This window comes from Dipodomys merriami, unplaced genomic scaffold (assembly GCF_024711535.1).
Source record: "Dipodomys merriami isolate MVZ:Mamm:240054 unplaced genomic scaffold, mDipMer1.0.p SCAF_20, whole genome shotgun sequence".
In the NCBI taxonomy this organism is placed as follows: domain Eukaryota; kingdom Metazoa; phylum Chordata; class Mammalia; order Rodentia; family Heteromyidae; genus Dipodomys; species Dipodomys merriami.
Window position 1 is genome coordinate 32,280,971 of NW_027203382.1, and position 21,231 is coordinate 32,302,201.

General features: G+C 38.8%; 1 protein-coding gene across 1 annotated transcript; it reads right to left on the reverse strand.

Annotated features, from left to right (window-relative positions):
- Positions 1-1,536: 1,536 nt before the first annotated feature.
- LOC138833030 (protein shisa-like-2B) lies at positions 1,537-18,921 on the reverse strand. The gene is made up of 3 exons (XM_070031389.1): positions 18,714-18,921; positions 14,650-14,807; positions 1,537-1,736 (listed from the first exon to the last, which is right to left on the reverse strand). The coding sequence occupies exons 1-3, from the start codon at positions 18,902-18,904 to the stop codon at positions 1,603-1,605; spliced, it is 483 nt and encodes a 160-aa protein (XP_069887490.1). The 5' UTR covers positions 18,905-18,921; the 3' UTR covers positions 1,537-1,602.
- Between the last annotated feature and the right edge of the window lie 2,310 nt (positions 18,922-21,231).

A 21,231-nucleotide genomic window follows, 5' to 3' on the forward strand; every position in this document is an offset into this window, starting at 1 on the left:
TTTTAGTTGCTGAAGACCATAGCATATTTTCTGAGAACTTAACAGTGTAAAAGATCAAAAGTACTCATGACAGCTCAGAACTTTCACAAAAGTAAAGACCTTTGCTTTTATCATCTCATGAAATGTCATTTTTGTAATGAAAATTATTAACTTTCAAACCACGTATACTCTAAGCAATTTAATCTTGCAAAATTATCCTTTTTTGAATATCCTACTAGTAGGATATTACAATAATTATCCCAAGGACTCTTCTGTCAATATAGACACATAGCTATTTATATTAATTAATGAAATAAAAATATAATCCTACACTGATACTAGCCTCATTTTAAGGGCCCACTAACCACATGAGTTTAGTGGCAACTGTATCAGACAATGCAAATACGAAAAGAAGATTTTTATCATCTTGAAAAATCCTATTCGATAATGCTGGTCCAGAGGGTTCTTGGTAGAAACTTTTACAACCTATTAAAGAAAAACCTCAAACTTGAATCCAAGAACAGTAGGGCATTCCTTTTTAATGTTAGACTAGAGAAACTGTTTGGCACATTTTGAAAGACCAGTCCTCTGACTAACAAAGCCTTATACAATACAGGAAACCTGTGCAGCAAAGCTGACTTACAATTCTTCCTTTTCTTTTGTTGAAATCCATTGTAAAATCAGATCTAAGTTCTTACAATAGAAATTATCTTTATAGATAAAAACTCTTTTTAAGGCACATATAATTTGCAGAAATGACATACCATGGAACTAAAGAAACTAGTTTTATAACTTGCAAACAGATTCTACAGGAAGTTTATCAGTAAAGGATTTTTATTAAGGTTGCCCCTTGAAACACAGAAAACATTGTATAGATTATGCAGTGTGATATTTTTGTTATTGAATATTAACTTTATAATGATAATGTGTTTCATGAAAATCATCCAAAGTGGTAGGGACTGACTTTTTTTCTTTTTCATTTTTTAAAAATAATGATTTTTAAGTAGTATTATGAAGGTGTTTCAACTCAGCATGTCAGTTTAAGAATACAGTGCATCTTGATCAGTGCACCATCTTCATTCTCTATCTGTCTCAATCCCACTAATCCCTTCAAATTACCTAATACTATTTTCACATATGTACATTGACTACACCCTTCCTCTCTCCATTTGTCTGACAGAGGTTGATTTCTAAGAGACTTAAGACCATGACACCCTAGTTCAAAAGACAATTTCCTCTGAGAAATTGCTTATCTAGTGCCATTACTTATTGAAAAAAAAAAACAAAACAAATGAACTAAAACATTTGCCTGTTTTAAAAATTGTAAAATGCTGGTAGTGTGATAATCTCATTTGTTGTTTGCATAATTGGTAAATTCATTAATTTCTTCTGAATAACTAGCATAATTTCCTGCAATACAGAAACACCTTAACAAATAAAAGTAAATGAATGTAGATGACAATCTATCAAAACCATATTGTTCTATGAATTAATCAAAAATGCAGTTGTGTTTTATGTTGTGAGTGATGAATATTGAAAAAGCAATATTTGAAACTATAGTTTGAAATGCATTCTTTATTCTTGCTGCAGCTCCAATAATCTTTTAAAATACAGGCTTTTTCACTAATATGCAGTATTGATTTGTGTTGTATCTGTTGTTTTTTCTTGAATTATATCATCAGCTTCATAGGATGTTTCATTTGTTGAATTTGATGTTGCATGTGAAACGAAGGGTCTTGTTTTTGTATTTAAGTAGTCTGCAAATACACAAACAACAGGAAATTATTACTCAAAATTGTGTTATAAAAGTTGCTTTTGACAGGCTGGGAAGGTGGCTCAGTGGTAGAGTGCTTGCCTTGCATGCATGAGGCCCTGGGTTCGATTCCTCAGCACCACATAAACAGAAAATGCTGGAAGTGACACTGTGGCTCAAGTGGTAGAGCGCTAGTCTTGAGCTGAAGAGCTGAGGGACAGTGCCCAGGCCCAGAGTTAAGGCCCCATGACCAGAAAAAAAAACAGTTGCTTTATGAAATTTGTACTTAAAGTTTTGAAGTAATGTTGAAAATATGGCATCCTGAAAGTACTGTGTAGAGATTCATAGCTCAGTCATTTCAAGGTTGTTTAGTCACAAAAGCAAATTTTATTTCCATGCATACCTTTCTCCATGCTTCTATGAGAAACTATAAGAATGTACCATTTTCAGAATCTTTTAGTAGAAGTAAAATTACCCCCATCCTCTGCATAAAGTGAAATAACTGCATTAAAGCCAATCCTATTAACTTGCAGCAACCCTTGTAAGCAATTTAGGTGTGTTCAAACATAAACATATTGCCACAATTTCATTTATATGTTGCATTAAATGAGTCTAAAATTAGCAAAATAGGAGAATTTATTTATAATTTGCAGAAACTAGATTTTTTTAAGATATCTAATAATACTAATTGATAGCATAAAATGGAACAAGAGAAATGTATAATTCACATATATTCTTCAGGACGTTTATCAGGAAAGGATTTTTGTTAGTTACCTATTGAGATACAATAAACAATTATAGTACATATTATATGTGTGATTTTTTGTTATGGAATATTAATTTTATTTGTAAAGAAAATGTTTATGTCCCTAGAAAATCTTTTTTATTTTTTTGGTCAATCATGGCGCTTGAACTCTAGGCCTGGGCACTGTCCCTCAGCTCTTCAGCTCAATACTAGTGCTGTACCACTTGAGCCACAGCACTACTTCCGGTTTTTTGTATTGTTTATTGGAGATAAGAGTCTCATGGCCTTTCCTGCCTAAGCTGGCTTTGAACCACGATCCTCAGATCTCAGCCTCCTGAATAGCTAGGATTACAGGCGTGAGCCACCATGTCTAATGTCCCTAGAAAACCTTTTGTGCATCAGTTAAGACAAATTGATAACAAAGAAATAGGTGGCTATTTAATAAGTTATTATGGCATTTGTATCTTATGTAAGCACTTATTTAGACATCTAAATTTTTAATACTTTATTGCAATTTAAGAAAACCTAAAAATTATAAGATGATTAGTTCAAGTCCTTCATATTTCTTAAGATATATAAATTTATAAAATTAGAATTAAATTTTTGAGTGTTGCTACTTCATCATATCCAGTTCTTTTTAATTGATCGATTGATTGGTTGGTTGGTTAGTTGATTGCTTGGTTGCTTGGTTGTCAATACTGGGAATTGAATCTAGAGGTATCAGTATCAACTTAAAAAAAACTGGGTAAAAAATGGAAAGACTTGGAAAAAATCATATTAAGTGAAGTAAGCCAGACCCAAAGAAACACGGGTCCCATGGTTTCCCTTATCTGCAATAATTAGTATACATCTAGGATAATCATCAGATGAGCAGAATAGCTTAATAGCTACATACATATAACCATATAAGATGATTCTAAGCGAAATGGATACAAGAGGGGTTTTTTTTGTTATTTTTAATGTACTGTGTGATTTCTTTGTTTCTGTATGTTCTTCCCCCTGTTGTCACTGTAGTTAATTCTGGTACCCTGGTATTGTATATACGTTTATTTGAATTAGGGAAGGGAAGGGAACAACAGAATGGTGAGACAAAGGACAAGAGGGAACCAATGCAACAGCAATATTCACAAGGCACTATGTTGGAAATGATCTGTACTACTTGGTGGAGGAGGAGGGAAAGTAGAAAATTGAGGGAAGGAGTAACACGGTTGACAAGAAATGTACTCATTACCTTACTTATGTAACTGTAACCCTCTGTGCATCATCTTGACAATAAAAAACTGGGCAAAGAAGTCAGGATATCAGGATATTATTTCCTAACTTAGTTATGCTGGGGTTCTCTTTAAATTATCTCCATTCTGACAGCTTTAGTTTCTGTTATTTATTTCTGTTGCAACAATTGAAGGAATTTATCTAGCATGTCTGCTGCCCTCTGAGGTATAAAGCTTTTTAAAATGACATTCCAGTATTACACTAGCACTTTTAAAGACCCTCACCTCTCATCCCTGACTCATTTACTTGCAAGCTGAATGCTTCCAGTAGTGTTAAGGACAATGCTAATTCCTTAGACTGGCTTCCTAAGCCAAAGCAGTTTCCCTAACATAGTGAAGATATGGAACCAACCCAGACACCCCTCAAGAGATGAATGGATTAAGAAAATATGAAACACACACACACACACACACACACACACACACACACACACAGTGGAATTCTATACTTCCATCATAAAGAATGGCATTGCCCCATTCAAAAGGAAATGGAAAAAACTCGGGGGAAAAACTGTATTGAGTGAAATAAGCCAGACCCAAAGAAACAAAGGCTCCATGGTTTCCCTCATTTGTAATAATTAGTAAATGTCTAGGATAGTCCTAGCAGAGGATCACAATAACTCAATAGCTAAGACTATATAGAATGATGCTAATCTAAATGAACTCCAAGAAATGGAAACAAGAAGGTTTTTTTTAATGTACTGTATTATTTCTTTTTTTCTTTTTCCCCCCTTTGGTTTATCCCCTGTTGTCACTGTTTTTAATTTTGGTACCCTGTATTTTGTATATATGTTTATCTGATTTGGGGAAGGGAAGGGAAATAACAAAATGATGAGACAAAGGACAAAGGATGAATCAATGCCACAGAGCTACACAAGATACACTACTGGAAATGAACTTCACAACTTGTGGGAGGGGGAAGGAAAATGGGAGAGGAGAACTGGGATAAAACAAGGGAGTGGGTAACACTGTTCAACAAGAAATGTGCTCATTACCTTACTTATGTAACTGTAACCCCTCTGCAGTCACCTTTATAATAAAATAAAAGTTCAAAAATAAAACCCAAACCAATTCTCTATGTGAACAGGAAAGATCTGTTAATAAACACAGAAACACTTCTAGTGTTCACTCTTATCCCACCACTTGTCAAAATTCAAAAGCACTCCCAGAAAACATTCCACTAGTAATTCAGAGTCTGGAGGTAGGAAAAATGACTACAATACATTGAGACATAGTGATAATGGGTGTCCAGATAATACCACTTTGGGATAATTTTAAAATAAAGAAAAGACCTTCTAAGCAACCTGGTTTTTCCTACGTTCCCTGTGATAAAATAGAAAGTAATTTCTTAAATAGGAATAGAAGCAGCTGCTTATTTTCCATCACAAGGTTATTACAGCATGGGATTGATTTTAAATAAGAAATCTGTAATACTGTTGAACCTCTCCAGGGATTTGTTACACATAAAAGAGTTTTCTGATTTAATTCCTCTTAGTTTTGTAGTAGAGTGCAATTGCCAAGATGCAACTTCACAGTTCTTTCCTGGATTGGCACAATCTGTTGCCTTTGAGGTCTGGTCATTAGATGTCCATCTCCGGTTTCTTTTAATCCTATGCCTCCCTTTCTGGCATTTAAATTAAAGCTTTGGCTTTTGCTGAAATTTAAATCCCATTCTTACAGAACCTTTATACCTGTCCTTATCACAGTGAAGCCAAAGGCTATTTTTTTCTGATAACTGTTTAACTTCACATTTACTTTCAGAGCCTTTCCTTTCTCAGAGATCCTGGAAGTCTGTGAATGCTGTTCTTGTCTGCCATTTAAAAATATCAAAAGAATACTGAAGATCCCTACATCTTATTTCTTGGCTCTCTTGAAGAACTATAATGGAGCTCTCCTGCTATTTATCTCCGCTTCGGTCTAACCATTCTAAGTCCTTCAGCAGCTTCCAAATGTTCATCTACCTGGATCACTTTGGGAAACAAGCAGTCTGAATACATACCCTAGTAGTGCTTTTGTTGTTGCTGTTGTAGTTTGTAAGAGAATGTTTTCTGTATGAATTTCATGTGATGGTCATAGGACTAAATCTGAAGGTCTACTGACTTCTCTCTTCAATGCCCTTCAAGTATATATGCAAATATATTATATCATATAAACACACTTTGAAGCTGGGCACTAGTGATTTATGATTCATCCTAGCTACTCACAAACTGAGATCAGTGGATCACCGTTCAAAGCCAGCCCAGGTAGACAAATCTATGAGACTCCAATTAACCAGTAAACAGGTCAGAAGTGAAGGAGATGTGGATCAAGTGGTAGAGTGAAAGTCCTGAGCAAAAAGTCAAGCAAGAGTATGGGGTTTGAGCTCAAGACCAGCACCAGAAAAAAAGGGGGTCGGGGGATTAACAAATCATTAAGAAAGTATGAATAGAAACAGTTCTACTTAGATGTATTTTCCTATCCTAGCTTGGTATGTAATCCTACCCTGCTCAAAGGCAGAGATAGAAAGATCAAGTCCCAGTGTTAGTTCAGGCCTTGGAGTGATAACCTATCTGAAAAGCTAACCACTAATGTGGCTCAAGTAGTAGAACATTTAAGGAGGCCTGAGATCCCCAGTACAAAGGGAAAGGAAAAGAGAAAGAGAAGGAATTTTTTTCCTGCCCCACTTCTTTTTCCCCCAGAATTGTCATTTCCCCCCCACTTTCCTGCATTGTTAAGTTTGTCTAATTATTGATTATTAATTTAACCTACAAAGGAATTTAGTGGATGCTCAATTCTTTAAATATTTCTCAGTGGAAGATTGGCTTTTATAGTGCTTATTCGTTCCTGGATCAGTCAGTAGGGATTGACTGATATTCTACCTGCAGGAATGCATTTAGCACTCACAAACACTAAGTACAGTAGTAGGTCTGCTGAGCAATTTGATTTTCTACCTTCTGGAAACAAAAATAGTCACTGGAATTCCTGGTTTGTTATTTTTCCATTGGAAGTTCCTTTTAGGGGACATTGGTGGCGTTTTATGCCATTGAATCCAAATTTCCCCATCTTTGATTAAAAGATCGATGAAAAAAAATTTTTTTGGAGGGTCCGGTCATGTGGCCTGAACTCTGGCTCTGGACCTGGGCGCTGTCCCTCAGCTCTTCAGCTCAAGGCTACCACTCTACCACTTGAGCCACAGCGCCACTTTCGACTTTTTTCTTTTTGCTTATGTGGTGCTGAGGATTCGAACCCAGGGCCTCAGGCATGCAAGGCAAGCGCTCTACCACTGAGCCACCTTCCCAGCCCTTCTTGGGTACTTTCTTAGATGAAATTTTTAAAAGCCTTTCTGAAACCAAGAATTGCTAAATAATGTACCAGCCTAATTACTAAGCGTTCTGAGCAGTTTTACTTTTTCCTGAAGTCTGTAAAGCCTATTCAGAAAGTTAGTTCCCAAATTTATCTCTACACTTAGTATTAAACATCTCATTTTTTAAAATTTGACATTTTGATCTGATTTTTTTTAAAAAAATTGAATATTAAAAGAATAACCAAGAAAATTTTTTTAAAGAATAAAGGAAGGAATGAGAGAGGCTCTTGCTTAATCTGATACTAAGATAAACAATGCAGCAACAATAATTTTAAAGCATATTACTAGTGTAAAAGTAAACAGATTGATAAGTTTAATAAGCATAAACTCTAAAAACAGGCCGTAGTATATATAAAATTTTAGTTTATGAATGAGACAGTTTTCATTGTCAAGAGGAAGATGGATTATCCAATAAATGTTTAAACAACTGACTCATTAGAAAATAGAAATAAACAAAAGTAATACAATTATTTACAACAATATAATTCTGTACTAGATAATAGGTAAGAAAAAGTTCACTATTAAGGAGGTCGGGTGAATACTGACATATAAATTAAGTAATATTTCTGTCAGTTATACTTCTTGAATATGATAAATGTACAAGATTCCTGCAAGAGGAAAGTATACATTCTAGGTAATGACCTTCTCTCCTATTTGTAGTTAAAAAGACAGTTCAGAAAAGAAATCATCTCTCAAAGAAGTGCCAAAGATGAGCTAAGTGAAATAAAACACTAGCAATTAGTAAGTATGAGAAAAACTATCTACTTGCTATCCAGAAGTATGAAATTGTACCAAAATTGTAAGATTACGGTACTCCATCAAACTAAAAACATTGACTTAAAGTGGTAGCACATGTACTCATTTCTTGAGGGAAAAAAGAGCAATATTATATAGTGACAAAATTCCTATAAGACCATTTTCCCTATTTTTTAAAATATACATGCATCAATAGATGAAGAGAAAAAAATCTGTGAAGCATACTTGTCACTCTATTAATATCTACTATGTGTGTGTGCTGGGCTCATGAAGGACATTATTTATTTTACTATATTTTCTAGTTTTCCTATAATGAGCAAGAACTGAAAGATAGGTTTTGTGTCTAGGAAAATAAGTGGGAGACAATGTGGAGGGTTCTTCTAAGAAGAAAGACTATTCTAAGCCAGCCCAAGTCCCATTTTGTTCACAGGGAGAATAAATGATTACATGATCTTCCAATTTACTGTCTCAGTATTCAGTATATAGTTTGCATTGTTTTCTATACAACTGTGCCTTACTCTAATTTATTCACCCTATTTCATCTGCTTTTTCACAAAAAAAAAAAACAGTCTTGAGGATGTTATTTCTAGTTAATTGTACTGCTTTATTTGTGTAAAGCAGCTCTACTAATATCTGCTTTTCTAATTTTTATCAAAAATTCTGCATCTTTTGAGTGTCAGTGGCTTATTTCCTGTCATCCTAGCTACCTATAGGAACTGAGATTTAAATGCTTGAAGTTCAAGGCTAGCTCAGACCTATATTCAAGAACCTTCATAAGAAATAGCTGGACATGGTGACATGCATCTGCCCTCCTATCTCTGTGTGAGGCTGAAATCTGGAAGATGAAAGAATCCATCCAGGTCAGAAAAGTCCATGAGACTCACCATGGAAGAAGTAGGGCCTGGTGGTGTGCAACTGTTTTTCCAGATTAATGAGAGGCCTAAATCCATAGATGTGTTCCTGAGATATTCTTCAGCAGGAAGCAAGACCTCCATCTCAAAAGTAACCAGTGCAAGAAAGGACTGAAGGCATGGCTCATTGGTAGGGTGCCAGCCTAGCAAGTACAAGGCTCTGAGTTCAAACCACCAAATTTATTTTTTAGAATCTGCCTCTTAGGACCCTCTTTGTGATACTCCCTCATCACCTCCACAACACCAAGTTACCAATGAACATTTGAAGCCATTTGAAGCTGTATCTTCTGGAGAAGAAACTTAACTCAAATTACAGTTACAGGAGGTAGGAGATGCCATTATTAGAGTGAAACAAGCCACTGGGTTCTTCAGTCAAAGTGAAAATTCCCATAATAGTAAAAACAAGGGACACTTGAAGTTATTTAAATTCTTAAGGTTTAAATCAAGCTTGCCTATTCTAGCTCTGAGAATTCTGGTGGAAACAGGCTCCTTTCTGTTAGAACTTTAAGAACACTCCATGGAAAAGCTTGCAAAGCAAGGCTCTGAGACATTCAACACTTTGGTTTGTCTTCCATTTGCCAATAATTTTTCTCCAACCTTGAGATGAGCCCTACCCTCAGGACTGTCTGTACTCAGCAAGCTCTTCACATAGCTAGGAATTGTCCTAGAGAAGTCATGGTGCTCTTAACCATTGGCATTTGAAGAGTGCATCACCTAAAATGCAAAGGTTGAAAAAGAAGAAAATGGTGATAAGATAAAATTTTAAAGCCATCAATTGCCTAGTGACAGGTGATCTGTGAAGAATAAATGCTAGAGATCCAATTAAGGTGATAGTGACTAGCAGAGAGGGATTTTACTTTTTTTTTTTTGGAGACTTAAATTATATACAATAGAAGTCAAATATGAAAGAATGAAGATACACTATGGAAAAATCTTGGCCAAATAATCTAAGATCAGACTCTAAACTTTGTCATTTTTAGAAAAAATATCCCGTACTTTAAGTCAATTTTAATAAGATAAACAAGAACATGTTTCTATTGAATCCATTTGAATTGCCTGTAAGGAAAACAATCTCTATAATAATTAATCTAGAATGATTTACACATTAAACTTTGGGTCTTGGAAATAGGTAGTCTTGAAAGAAAAGGGCTTTAGTTGGTAAAACTAATTTTCCTCTGGTGCACTGTTTACTTGCTTAACTTATTATGCAAGTATTTTATTATGTCTCTAACATTTAGACATATCTTAAATGCAATAAAACACCAGACTTGTTTTCGCAATAGCTTGAACATCTCCTGCTAGTGGCAAAATCACCACAATGGAACACAAATATTTAACAAAGGGTACAGCAATGTTTAATTACCACTTCAAAAGATTGCTTCAAATTGAAACCATTTTCTATTCCAGTGGCATTTGGGTTACCTTCATTTGTTTGGGGCTATCCACTTCGTCTAATTTTAATAAAATTTACCCAAGGGACTAAAACACCTATTTGAAAGCAACTGGAAGGCATTGGTTATATTAGATCTTACCTTGACAATAGCAAGTACTCAGGAAAGGTATATTGAGGGGGTAGCATGGGCATATTTCATTGAAAGAAAAGTCTCATCCAACTTTATAAGAAGTACATTAACAGGCTTCCTCAATTGATTGACAATAAGAAAGCTCCCAAAGATGTAAATCAACAAACCAATTATTATGCTGCTAAGAGCCAACATAATCTACAATGTTGGAGCCATCCTTGAGCTAAAATAATCACTTTGTATTTAGTACTGTGTGTTATGTAGGAGTACTCAATACATAGCAATGCAAAGCATTGTCAATATTTCTCAGAATACATTTCTTTGATCACCTAAGATTGAGATACAGTGCTATTTCAATCTATTCATTCAGGAAGTATCTAAGTGTTAGAGGCACTGGAGCTAGTGGTGAACATACAAGACAGAAGTTCTTACTTATCCTGGAACAAAGTTTCTGTAAGGTCTGCCCCAAGGCCATGCAGGCCCAGTGTAGATACCTCACTACCTCCATCACCCAGGTAACTGGCACACCTGGAAGCAGTCACCTCCCCCTCCTGCTAGGTCACATCCTGGGCCACCCTGATTATGCCTCCCATCTGGCCATAGGACAGACCCTGAGATCACATCCAGATCCAGTGTGGCCACACCTTTCCCCCACCTGGCCACACCTCTTCCTGTCCCTGGTCTAGATAAGTCCTGGCCTGGGGGTGGGTTTCCCCTTTTTGGCCACGCCTCTCCACTATGCATGGCAGGGACAGCAATTTGGTAAATATACTTTTTTTTTCATGCCTGAATACTGTGTAGTGTTCTCTTCATCAGATACCTAATGAAACCTACATATTTAATATACCTTGCAGTTTCTAGTTGGAGTGGAGAAAACTTAGACAACACATAAATAAGATACATAGGATATTCGTGTTAAATACATAGGAAAAATTAAGCAGGAAGAGGGTGTGAGGTGTTGATGAAGAATTAAGAATGCAGAAAGGGAGCTGGGCACTGATGGCTCATGCCTATATTCCTAGCTACTTAGGAGGCTGAGATCTGAGGATTGAGGTTTGAAGTCAGCCCAGGCAGAAAAGTTCCCATGAGGCCCCTATCTCCAATTAACCATGCATAACCCAACAGTGGCACTTTGGCTCAAAGTGATAGAGCACTAGCCTTGAGCAAAAGATCTCAGGGACAGCACCTAGGCCTTGAGTTCAAACTCCATGACCTACAACAACAACAAATACAGGAAGGGGACTTCAGGGAGGATTTGGAGAAAGTAAAGGTACAAGTCAGGCTGATATCTGAGAGAATGATGATAGCATATACAAAACTTGTTAATCAAGAATTTCAAGGAACAATGATTTGGCTAAAGGTGACAAATGGTATAAAGGTGACAAAGGGTATAGAGAACAGTCACAAGAATGTATCAGTTGAGAGAAATGGAAAGAGATTAGGGTTTTGATCAGAGAAGAGATGTGACCTGGCCTCAGGTTAGTGGGAGAAGTTGTTGGTCCTGAGGTTTAAAATCAGGACTTTGCACATGCTAGGCAGTGTCAGGCACTCTACCATTTAAACCATCCCTCATTTTTTTTGTCAGTCATGGGGCTTGAACTCTGGGCCTGGGTGCTGTCCCTCAGCTCTTCAGCTCAAGGCTAGCACTCTACCACTTGCGCCACAGCACACTCCCAGTTTTCAGGTGGTTAATTGGAGAGAAGGATCTCCGGACTTTCCTGCAGTGGCTGGCTTTAAACTGTAATCCTCAAATCTCAGCCTCCTGAATAGCTAGGATTACAGACATAAGAACCACAGGCACCCAGCTACCATCCCTATTTTTTTTGTTCCCAGTTTTGGGGCTTGAACTCAGCCCAAGCTGAGTCTCAAGCTTTTTTTGCTTTATCACTTGAGCCACAACACCACTTCCGGCTTTTTCTGTGTATGTGGTACTGAGGAATCGAAGCCAGGGCTTCATGCATGCTAGGCAAGCACTCGACCACTAGGCCACCTACCCAGCCCTATCCCTCATTTTGTTTTATTTTCCAGGTAGGTCCCTCATTGCCTAGGAATGGAGCCTAGACTGTGATCCTCCCATACAGCTGGGACAGTAGATATATTTGTGTGTAACACCGCAGCCAGCTAACTGATTGACATGGCCTTATATATAACATTTTGCCCTGACTGGCCTTGAATTGTGATCCTCCCAATTTCTGCCTCCCAAGTCGCTGGGAATACAGATAGGAGCCACTGTGTTTGGCCCAACATCATAGGTTTTAACATATTTACTCAGGTTGTTCTGGGACAAATAGCAGAATCAAGAACTGATTTGCTTGAAAAGACAGCTTGGAATCTGTATTTTTAACGAAATCTCTCAATGATTTACAGACATTGTTAGGGTGTTCTCCTCCATTTTGACTTAACACCTGCCATCGTAGGTCCACAGCCCTTTCCCTGAAATCAGGTGACCAGACCAGGCCTGGCCACAATCATTAATTCCCACAGATTTGTGTCCGATTAGCCTCCAGTTGCAGCAGTGGAATGCCTTCCACCCAAACCTAACTGCAAAAGTTGCAATCAGTAAACCAGGCCCTGGCTACATGTTATCTTTGGCCCTGCCTGCAACTGCAGAGTACTCCCCGCTCCTAGTCTAAAGATGCCCCCTTTGCACAAAGACACGCGTGGCACTCAGCCCAAAAGCACAGCCTTGTTAGCTTGCTGACAATAAGCTTTGCTGTGTGTGGCTTGGTTTCCTTGTGGTCCTTTGGGCTGGAGCTTTCAGACATAGCAAAATTTAAGAACTATGACCTAAAATCATGTAAGCATTTAGACGATTGACTTTATCATCTCATTATTTGGTCATTGCCAACCTACCACATTATTTTGCCTGTACAGAAACTGGGTCTAAGTCATTTGGACTAAATTCAGCTATCAGGTTTTCCATTTGGCCATCCATTCTCCAATCAGAGCTCAGGAAGGATGTTAGCCCTGGGCTCTGTAGCCTAAGACACCCTCTGAGAGAGGAGGGAGTTCCTCTCCTTCCCCTGCAGAGCTAATGCAGCCACAGCATAATGTACTGATGCAGGCGCCAGGGACCAGGTTTCAGCATTCTCTTAAATACATCCCGTGACCCATTTTTTTCTTTTTTAAGATTTTTATTTTCTGTCAGGTATGGTGGTGTATGTCTGTAATCCCAACACTCAAGGGACTGAGGCAGGAGGCTAATATGAACTGCAAAGCATGATCTTGTCTCAAAAAGGAAAAAAAAGAGTTTTGCTTTCCTTATAAATTGGAATAAGTTAGCACTTGTGTATATATATGGCTGTGTAGATTCTAAACTGATATATTCTATAAATTGTAAATACATTTATTCTACAGTGAATATTCTATACATAGATATATACATGTATGGAAATATATGTGTAGAGAAATGTATATCCAAATAAAGCTCATGATTTGTGCTTCTTTTTTTTCTTTTTTAAAAATTATTTTATTTCATTTAGTCGGTCGTGAGGCCTGAACACTGGGCCTGGGCACTGTCCCTCAGCTCTTCAGCACTTGGGCCACAGTGCCACTTCTGTTTTTTTTCTGCTTATGTGGTGCTGAGGAATCAAATCCAAGGCCTCATGCATGCAAGGCAAGCACCCTACCACAAGCCACCTTCCCAACCCAATTTATGCTTCTTAATATACTAATGGTAATTTACTTTAACAAAACTTCAACAATGTTTTAGTTAGGCACCACTGGTCACCCCCTCAGACCTGAAGGATTGTGGATCAAGGCCAGACTGGATAGAAAAGTTCTGTAGACTATCTCCAGCAGAAAGCTGGAATAGAGTGGTGAGTCAATAGTTTCATGCCATTCTTGCATATCTGAAGTCTTGAGTTCAAAGCCCAGTATTGTCAAAAGAATCCACTGCAAGCATTTTTGATGAATCCGTAATGATAAATAGCATTTGAGTCATACACTTCATAACTGAAATACCATGCATAAAAAGTTATCACTTCCATATTCTATGGGTAGAAACATTCTGAACTAACCACTGACTGATTGATTTTGAATTTTTGGAGATTTTGTTTCTCTATTTATTTGACTTTTTGGCTCCAATAAAAACCAAAATTTAAAATTTTCAAGAGGCACATAGATATATTAAAGTAGATTTGCTGAACCAATGATTTACTTTTCATAATAGCATTTCATACCGTAGCTGTTTTTCTTGGCCACAGTTTCCGTAAGGCATCATCATTAAGGCCTGATGCAATGTAAAATTTTTACAAACACACATAATAAATTATTTTTTAAAGCATTCATTATAATCTGTTGCCTAGGTGTAGATTATTCTTTTGATAGAGTACTGTGAACTGGTTAGACATAAAGGATGTTGATTACCTTCTCCAATAGAAGAAGCGTCTAGGGGTTGAAGTTTAAGTCCAGTGTCTATTTTTTGAGGCTTTGTATAGAGAAACAAATAACAAAGAACACAGACGCTGATGACAAAGGCCAGTAAAACAAGGGCAGCAATTCCCAATCCGATCAGAGCACCAATGCTGAGGAACATAGAAAAAAATCATGTCATGCAAACTGGTTTGCACAAAAACCAAAGGCAGGGGCTACAGATTGATTCTTGTTCTCAACTATTCATAACCAAATTATATTTTAACATAGCTAATAAATAATTGAAATCTGCAGCAAATTTTTTCTTACCATCAAATTCTTACTATGTTTTCTCTAAAAGTTTTCAAGACCCTTTTAAATTTATATGTTAATATTAGTGAAAATGCCACATGAATTCATCATAAAGGTAGAAGGTCAAATGATGGTTCAAAAATACCTGTTATGTAAACCTCCATCATTGCTGTACCTTAAAAAGAAAAATTCAAGTTCACTAATAATAGATTAATAGAAAAACATTTGCTGCAAAAATGTTGGGAAACAAATATTTATTGGAAATGTAAAACTTTTCTTTTGGAGACATATATATGAGATACCATTTATTGATCTACAAAACCACAACCTTTACCAAAAAAAGGTTTGGTTAAAGGAAAACCACATTTGTGAAATACAGATGAAGTACATGTTCAGTTTGAGATCTTTCTGTCTAGAAGAACATAATATCTAAGGCTTCTAGTATCGAAAAGAAACTCTTGTGCTTTTATCCAAAATTAAGGTGCATACACCATTATATTTGCTCTGTGCTTAACTTGTAGTAAATAATTTCATGAACTTACCAATAAGGCTAATCATTTGAGAAGCAATACAGTTTTTATAGAAAATCCATGAATTTAGTACTACTAAATGAAAAAGGAGCTTGAAAAATAAGCATCACCTACTAATGCAAAGATATGCATCTTTTGTGTGTATGTGTGTATGTGTAAATATATATAATTAAATATATAGATTACATTTGAAGCTGTGCAAACTGAGACATTTCAATTAACTTTCCTACTGTTTCCCATTATGTTGTGCACAAGTATTAGAAATGCTCACATTCTTAACCTGTAGAAAAATTTCATAAGTGGAAGGAAATACTAATTGCTTAATGATTGATCAAACTGTTATCATTTGGAACATTTGAATCATTGAAAAGTAATGTTCCTTTTTTTTTTTTTTTACTCTTTCTGGTTTCCTTTAAGGCTCTTTCTCTCTCCCAGGGTTTAGGGCCTAACTAACTTGACTTGTATCAAAGGAGGGAAAGAGGAATTTGATCAAGTATGTTAGGAAGTATGTTAGGAGAATGGTATTGAAAAATGAAAGGCTTGATTTGATGAGAGAAAGCGCCCTTACAAATAAGAGATTGCTTCTTGAGCTACAAGATGAAGGCAGACTTCTAGAGGTTTTTGTGTTTAGTTTATTAATATGGCCCTGCACACAAGTGAAAACTGGTGCTTGTATGGCAGAACCAGACCAGGGTTATATATTTTAATCTGAGGCTGATGTGAGCTGGTATACTCTCCTTTAAGGGGATAGACTGTCTGTGTCTGACCGTGCACCGACTAAGGGCAGCCAAGGTGGACCCATGCTATTTCTGTAGATCGTGGCATGGAGGGTTAAGATGGCTTCACTATACACACTGAAATGTGAGAATGTAATCCAGTTAATATTATTTAGTGTACAAAGCAGATAACAGATTAAGATATCTGGATATATTCCTGAAACCAGAACCCCACTTATTAAAAAAAAATCTACAAAATAAAAAAAAAGTGACTCAATTAACAAGTGAAATTGTCAGCCTAATTAAATTCAATACACATACTGTGAACTTTCAATGTACAAATTAAGAATCCAGGACATGCAACTGAAAAAAAAAAAACAGAACCAAAGCATGCTATGTCCTTTTTTACCCTTTCATGTTGTTATAAAAGGAAAAGACTCCATAATCTAGACAATGTTTCAGTGTCAGCACTCCACATCACAGAAACGCTGCTTTATACATGCAAAACTCTAGGTATCGACTCTTAGTGGAAGTAGACCTGTAGTTGTCTCCCAAAATACCCATTTGAACAAAGTTATTGAGCATCTATTTAAGCTCACCCTTCTCTAATAGGCATGATCTTTCCAAGATCTTAGAGAAAGCTGTCAAAGGAAATCCTAAGAATGTAGAGATTTGGGGGAAGAGAAGAAATGGGAGTAGGGCAGACATGGGAAACACTGGAAAGAGTTGCTTTTCAGCCCTGAGAAAGGGTCTGAAGCTGCCATCTTATTATTGCAACCATGCTTGTATTTAGCAACTTCACTTACCTTTTCATGGTTACTACTGACTTTCTCTAGCAGCTGCAGAATCTCAATATAAGTGACTTCTGCCATAGTTTTCACAGTTGGAGTATTTTCAATTACAAGTGACAAGGAAAGAATAGGAGGGAAATGAAGCCCTAATAAATTTATCTCCCCATTGTGTCCTCAGAGCTCAATAACTCACAAGAACCCCAGGTTTAATGTTACCAAGCAATGCTCTCAGTTAAAGTGATTTTTCTATTTCCTGGGAACCTGGCTAACTGGCCATTTGTCAGTTCTGAATGAAAGTGCCCCAGCAGGCTGTTTGCCCCTTTGTGCCCTCATAAATCTTAGGAAGGTTTTATATTCTTAGCTGCTTGTCACTTTGGAACTATTTAGAGATCTGAGATTCTCAGTCGCAGGTTCCAATTGAATTTGGCTTAGGCATTACCAGTCTCCATTGGAAACACTTTTGCCATTATTAATACTGTCAAAGACTCGGAGATGAATTATTGTAATATTTCCCCAAAGGCCAGATAATATGCTGTGGGTGCAACAGAGTTCTTTAATCTAAGAATAAGCTGTGTTCTGGCATTTCCCACTCCAGCAAAAGTCTGATAATGGAACTTAGAATGTAGGTACTCTTATTGAGATGTTTATTGAAGCCTGAAATACAGAAGAAAATACTCTTATTTCAAGAAATAAGATGTGGTCATTGATGAAAACCTGATGTCTAACAAACCCTGGATAATGCTAGAAAATGGTCAGAAATAAAAATGTACCTCTTGCTAGCAACTTTCTCTCTCTCTCTCTTTCTCTCTCTCTCCCTCTCCCCCCTCTCTTTCTCTCTCTAATTTGTAAGAAACAGTTTAAGGGGGCGTGACAGTTCTTCCCTACAATGTTAGAACTCCACTTGAAATATAGCAATTATCTTCAAAGCTGGCAATATCTTGAGTAGAAGTGGGGAAAGGCACTTCATAATAAAAATGTCTGCGTAAATACAATGGATGTGAAAAATTCTCATCCGAAAAAGAAGCAAGAAAGACTTCCTCTTAGAAAGTCTCTACTTTCCAGCAATGGTCTGATGGCTCAGGTGTTGACAGAGAGTGTCTGGGAAGGCTATGCAGAGGGTGTGATGGGGCAGCTAACTCTGTTCTTTCTGTGGGTGTCTCTTCAGTTTGGTTGGGCAGTGCGACTGTTGGATCGCCTGAAAAGAGCAAGTTTTACACACACACACACACACACACACACACACACACACACACACACACACACACACACACGTCTTTTTGATATTTTTAAGGAATAATGCCAATTCCTAAAAGAAGCGGAATATTCTGGTCTTTAATTAATGCCTTCGCATGATTCCCCCAGGAGCTCCCTTTCTGTTCAAAGACCAGTCAAAAAGAACCATTAAAATCTATACTTGAACTTATTTGCACGCACGGCTAGTTGGCCAGCCAGAGAACTGGCGTCGTGCCTGGGCCAGGTCGGTGGAACGGGCCCGGGGTGCGCCCTGGGCGCAGAGCCCCGCGCTCCTCCAGCGCCTGGCAGAGCTCGGGCTGCCCCTGGAGTTCCGAGCCGAGGTGCGGTTGCTCTCCCCTGCCCTCCCTCGCCCTTGGAGGCCCCGCATCCCTGCGGAGGGACCTGACCGGGACAGGAGGCAGAGTTCCAGTTGGCCTCCGCGCCTCGGGCCGGACACGGTCGCCAGCCCTCCCCCGCCCCGGGGCTGCCCTGCCCACCTGAGGCTCCACATGTAGCTGTGCTTGTAGGGGAAGTAGCTGCCCGGCTCGCTGCAGCAGTACTTGAGGTCGGCGAAGCCGCAGCAGTAGAGCAGCGCCGCGCCCTCGCCGCGCCGGGGGCACTGGAAGGGCTCCACGAAGCTGTGGTTCACGCTGAAGTAGCCGGAGCACAGCCGGCTGCTCTCGCCCATGGCGGGCGGCTCTCTGCGGGGGCTCCCCTCCCACCCCGGCACCCCTGGATGCGTCCGCGCCGAACCCCCAGCGCCCCTGGGTCCCTCCGTCCCGCTCGCCACCACCCGCCCCCCTCCACCTCTGCGATCCGGGATCTGGCGGTCCGGGCGCTCAGCCTCCGCGCGCGCCCCGCGGCTCGCTCCCCGTCCCCCGGCGGTGCCCGCACGCCGCGCTCCCGCCTGGCCGCGGGGCTCCCCCCAGGGTGGAGCTGGCACCTGCGTGTCTCCACTTGGTCTCCAGCTCCCTTCCACTGTATTATCTGCGCTCTGCTGACCCTCACCTCTTCCCCCTCACTCCATCAGTAGTCTAGGTGGTTGAACAGGAGCGAGCGAGGAAAGGCTGGCCGGGGAGGGAACTGTGTAGGGCTTGTTTTCACATCTGGGCTGATGAAGTCAAAAATCTCAATCCTCTTTCTCCAGGGTCTGGGCAGGTCGGTTTGGACACACACACACACACACACACACACACACACACACACACACACACACACAGCCTTTACTAACACACACACACACACACACACAGCCTTTACTAACCAACACAACACGGTCCACGGACTTCAGCAGTGGGGAGTGGGTTGAATAAAGGCAGATGAACTGATAGTGTGGTGTTCGTTATTTTTTTCCTTTTAAGAAGTTCTTGTGACACAATGTGTTAGTTTTGAAGTAGACAAATTTTCAACACAAATCAGCCACTATGAAAGAATACTACCGCCACCCTCTGTGCTCATCCAAACAGCATGGAAAAGAAAAGAAAAAGCAACAGATAGAGGTTTGGAACCTTCCAGAAAAGGAGGCAGAACAAATAGACAAAGAGATCTTCGATCAGCTCTGAAGTGCTGTAGTAACTACGTGTTCGCAGTTTCCTAAACTGTTTGTCCAGTCTTTAAAAATAACTATAGTCACAAACGCTTGCTGTGATAAGTCAAACAATACCTACAAAAAGAAGAAAATAAGCTTGAGGCGAGAGAGTGGGAGACTTTAATGCTTGTAGATTCTCCAAAGTAGGTAGAACAATGTGCCTCCTTCCCTCATTTTCCACTTCCTTCTCTTGGCCAGAGGTTTGATTGAACAGCAGACTTTATCTTGTGTGCTAGATATTTTTGTATTCCTATAAATACTCTTGTGCTCTGGTCTGGGACACAGTCACTTAGAAACAGTTTGATTCATTCAGACTCACTTTAGAGCTTTGTTAGATAGGACTACAGTAGACTTGAGAACTAAAAAAATTTCCCTATTTAACTAAGACCCTGTTGTTCCGAGCACTGTCCTCAATACTTACAAATTACACAACTCACTGTTCTGACTGGTGGAAACACACACTGTTCTCAGTCCTTAAGAACTCTGTTTCCTCTCAGTGTTTCTTTTTCTGGCTTCAAGTACCTTCCTCCCAGGCAAGTACTGAGCAAGCAGTACTCAGTATTGGGGATCTCCTAAAACTAGAACAGGAACTCTAGTCTGGTGCTATGTCCACTACCTCTGGCTTCTGTGGCTTTCCTGGATTCTCAGATCTATTTCCTGTATTCATAGAGACCATTGGGGGCCCTCTCCTCACATTGCAACCTGGAAATTCTGCCCAGTGAACCAGTCTTCATGAAGCTCAAGTCACTTATCTCCATCTGCCTGGGGATTCTATCTTACACTATTGAATATCCTTGTCTACAACCCATGGTATCATAGTATTGTACTTTAGTTATCTCTGGAAAGGGACTAAATCTGGTTCTCGTGATGCCATGGACTTTGCCAAGTTAGGCCAGCAATGGTCTCTTTCATGATCTGGAATTCCACAGGTGTATAAAAAGCCACTTGAAAGAGAAAAGTGAACCAGGGAGGAGTGGAGAAGATGGGCTGATAGAATAAAATTGTTTTGTAATGCTTATCCAAGTTCTTTCCTGAGGACCACTACTTCCCTACCTTTGAGATACCCATTACCTAAGAGCAAACTCTTCTTTTCTGGTTAAAGTGCATCTAAGTTGGTGTCTCCTGCAGATATGCAACAGAAAATAACGTTTTAGTCAATGTTGGATTGGATATCCACAAGTAGTCCCATAGGATTATATCAGTCAGTGACATTATAGTGATAGTTTATGTAAGGTACTCTATGATGTTCACACAACAACAAAGTCACCTAACAATGCATTTCTTAGAACTGGTCCTTAGGGAGTGATGCATGACTGTTCTTGCAAGCACAGTGTTCTTACTCACCCAGGACATCTTCAGGCAAAGGGGAGGGGAGGTAGCAATTGAAATGAAACAAATAAGGGGAGAAGTAGGCAGCACAGGTAGAC

What these genes read in the sequence shown, in the direction of transcription:
- LOC138833030 (XM_070031389.1), bottom strand. Translation starts at nt 18,904, where the DNA reads ATGGGCGAGAGCAGCCGGCTGTGCTCCGGCTACTTCAGCGTGAACCAC. An exon ending in AGCTACATGTGGAGCCTCAG is followed by an intron (nt 14,808 to 18,713) that starts GTGGGCAGGGCA and finishes TATGTTCCTCAG; the next exon opens with CATTGGTGCTCTGATCGGAT. An exon ending in CGCTTCTTCTATTGGAGAAG is followed by an intron (nt 1,737 to 14,649) that starts GTAATCAACATC and finishes GTGTATTTGCAG; the next exon opens with ACTACTTAAATACAAAAACA.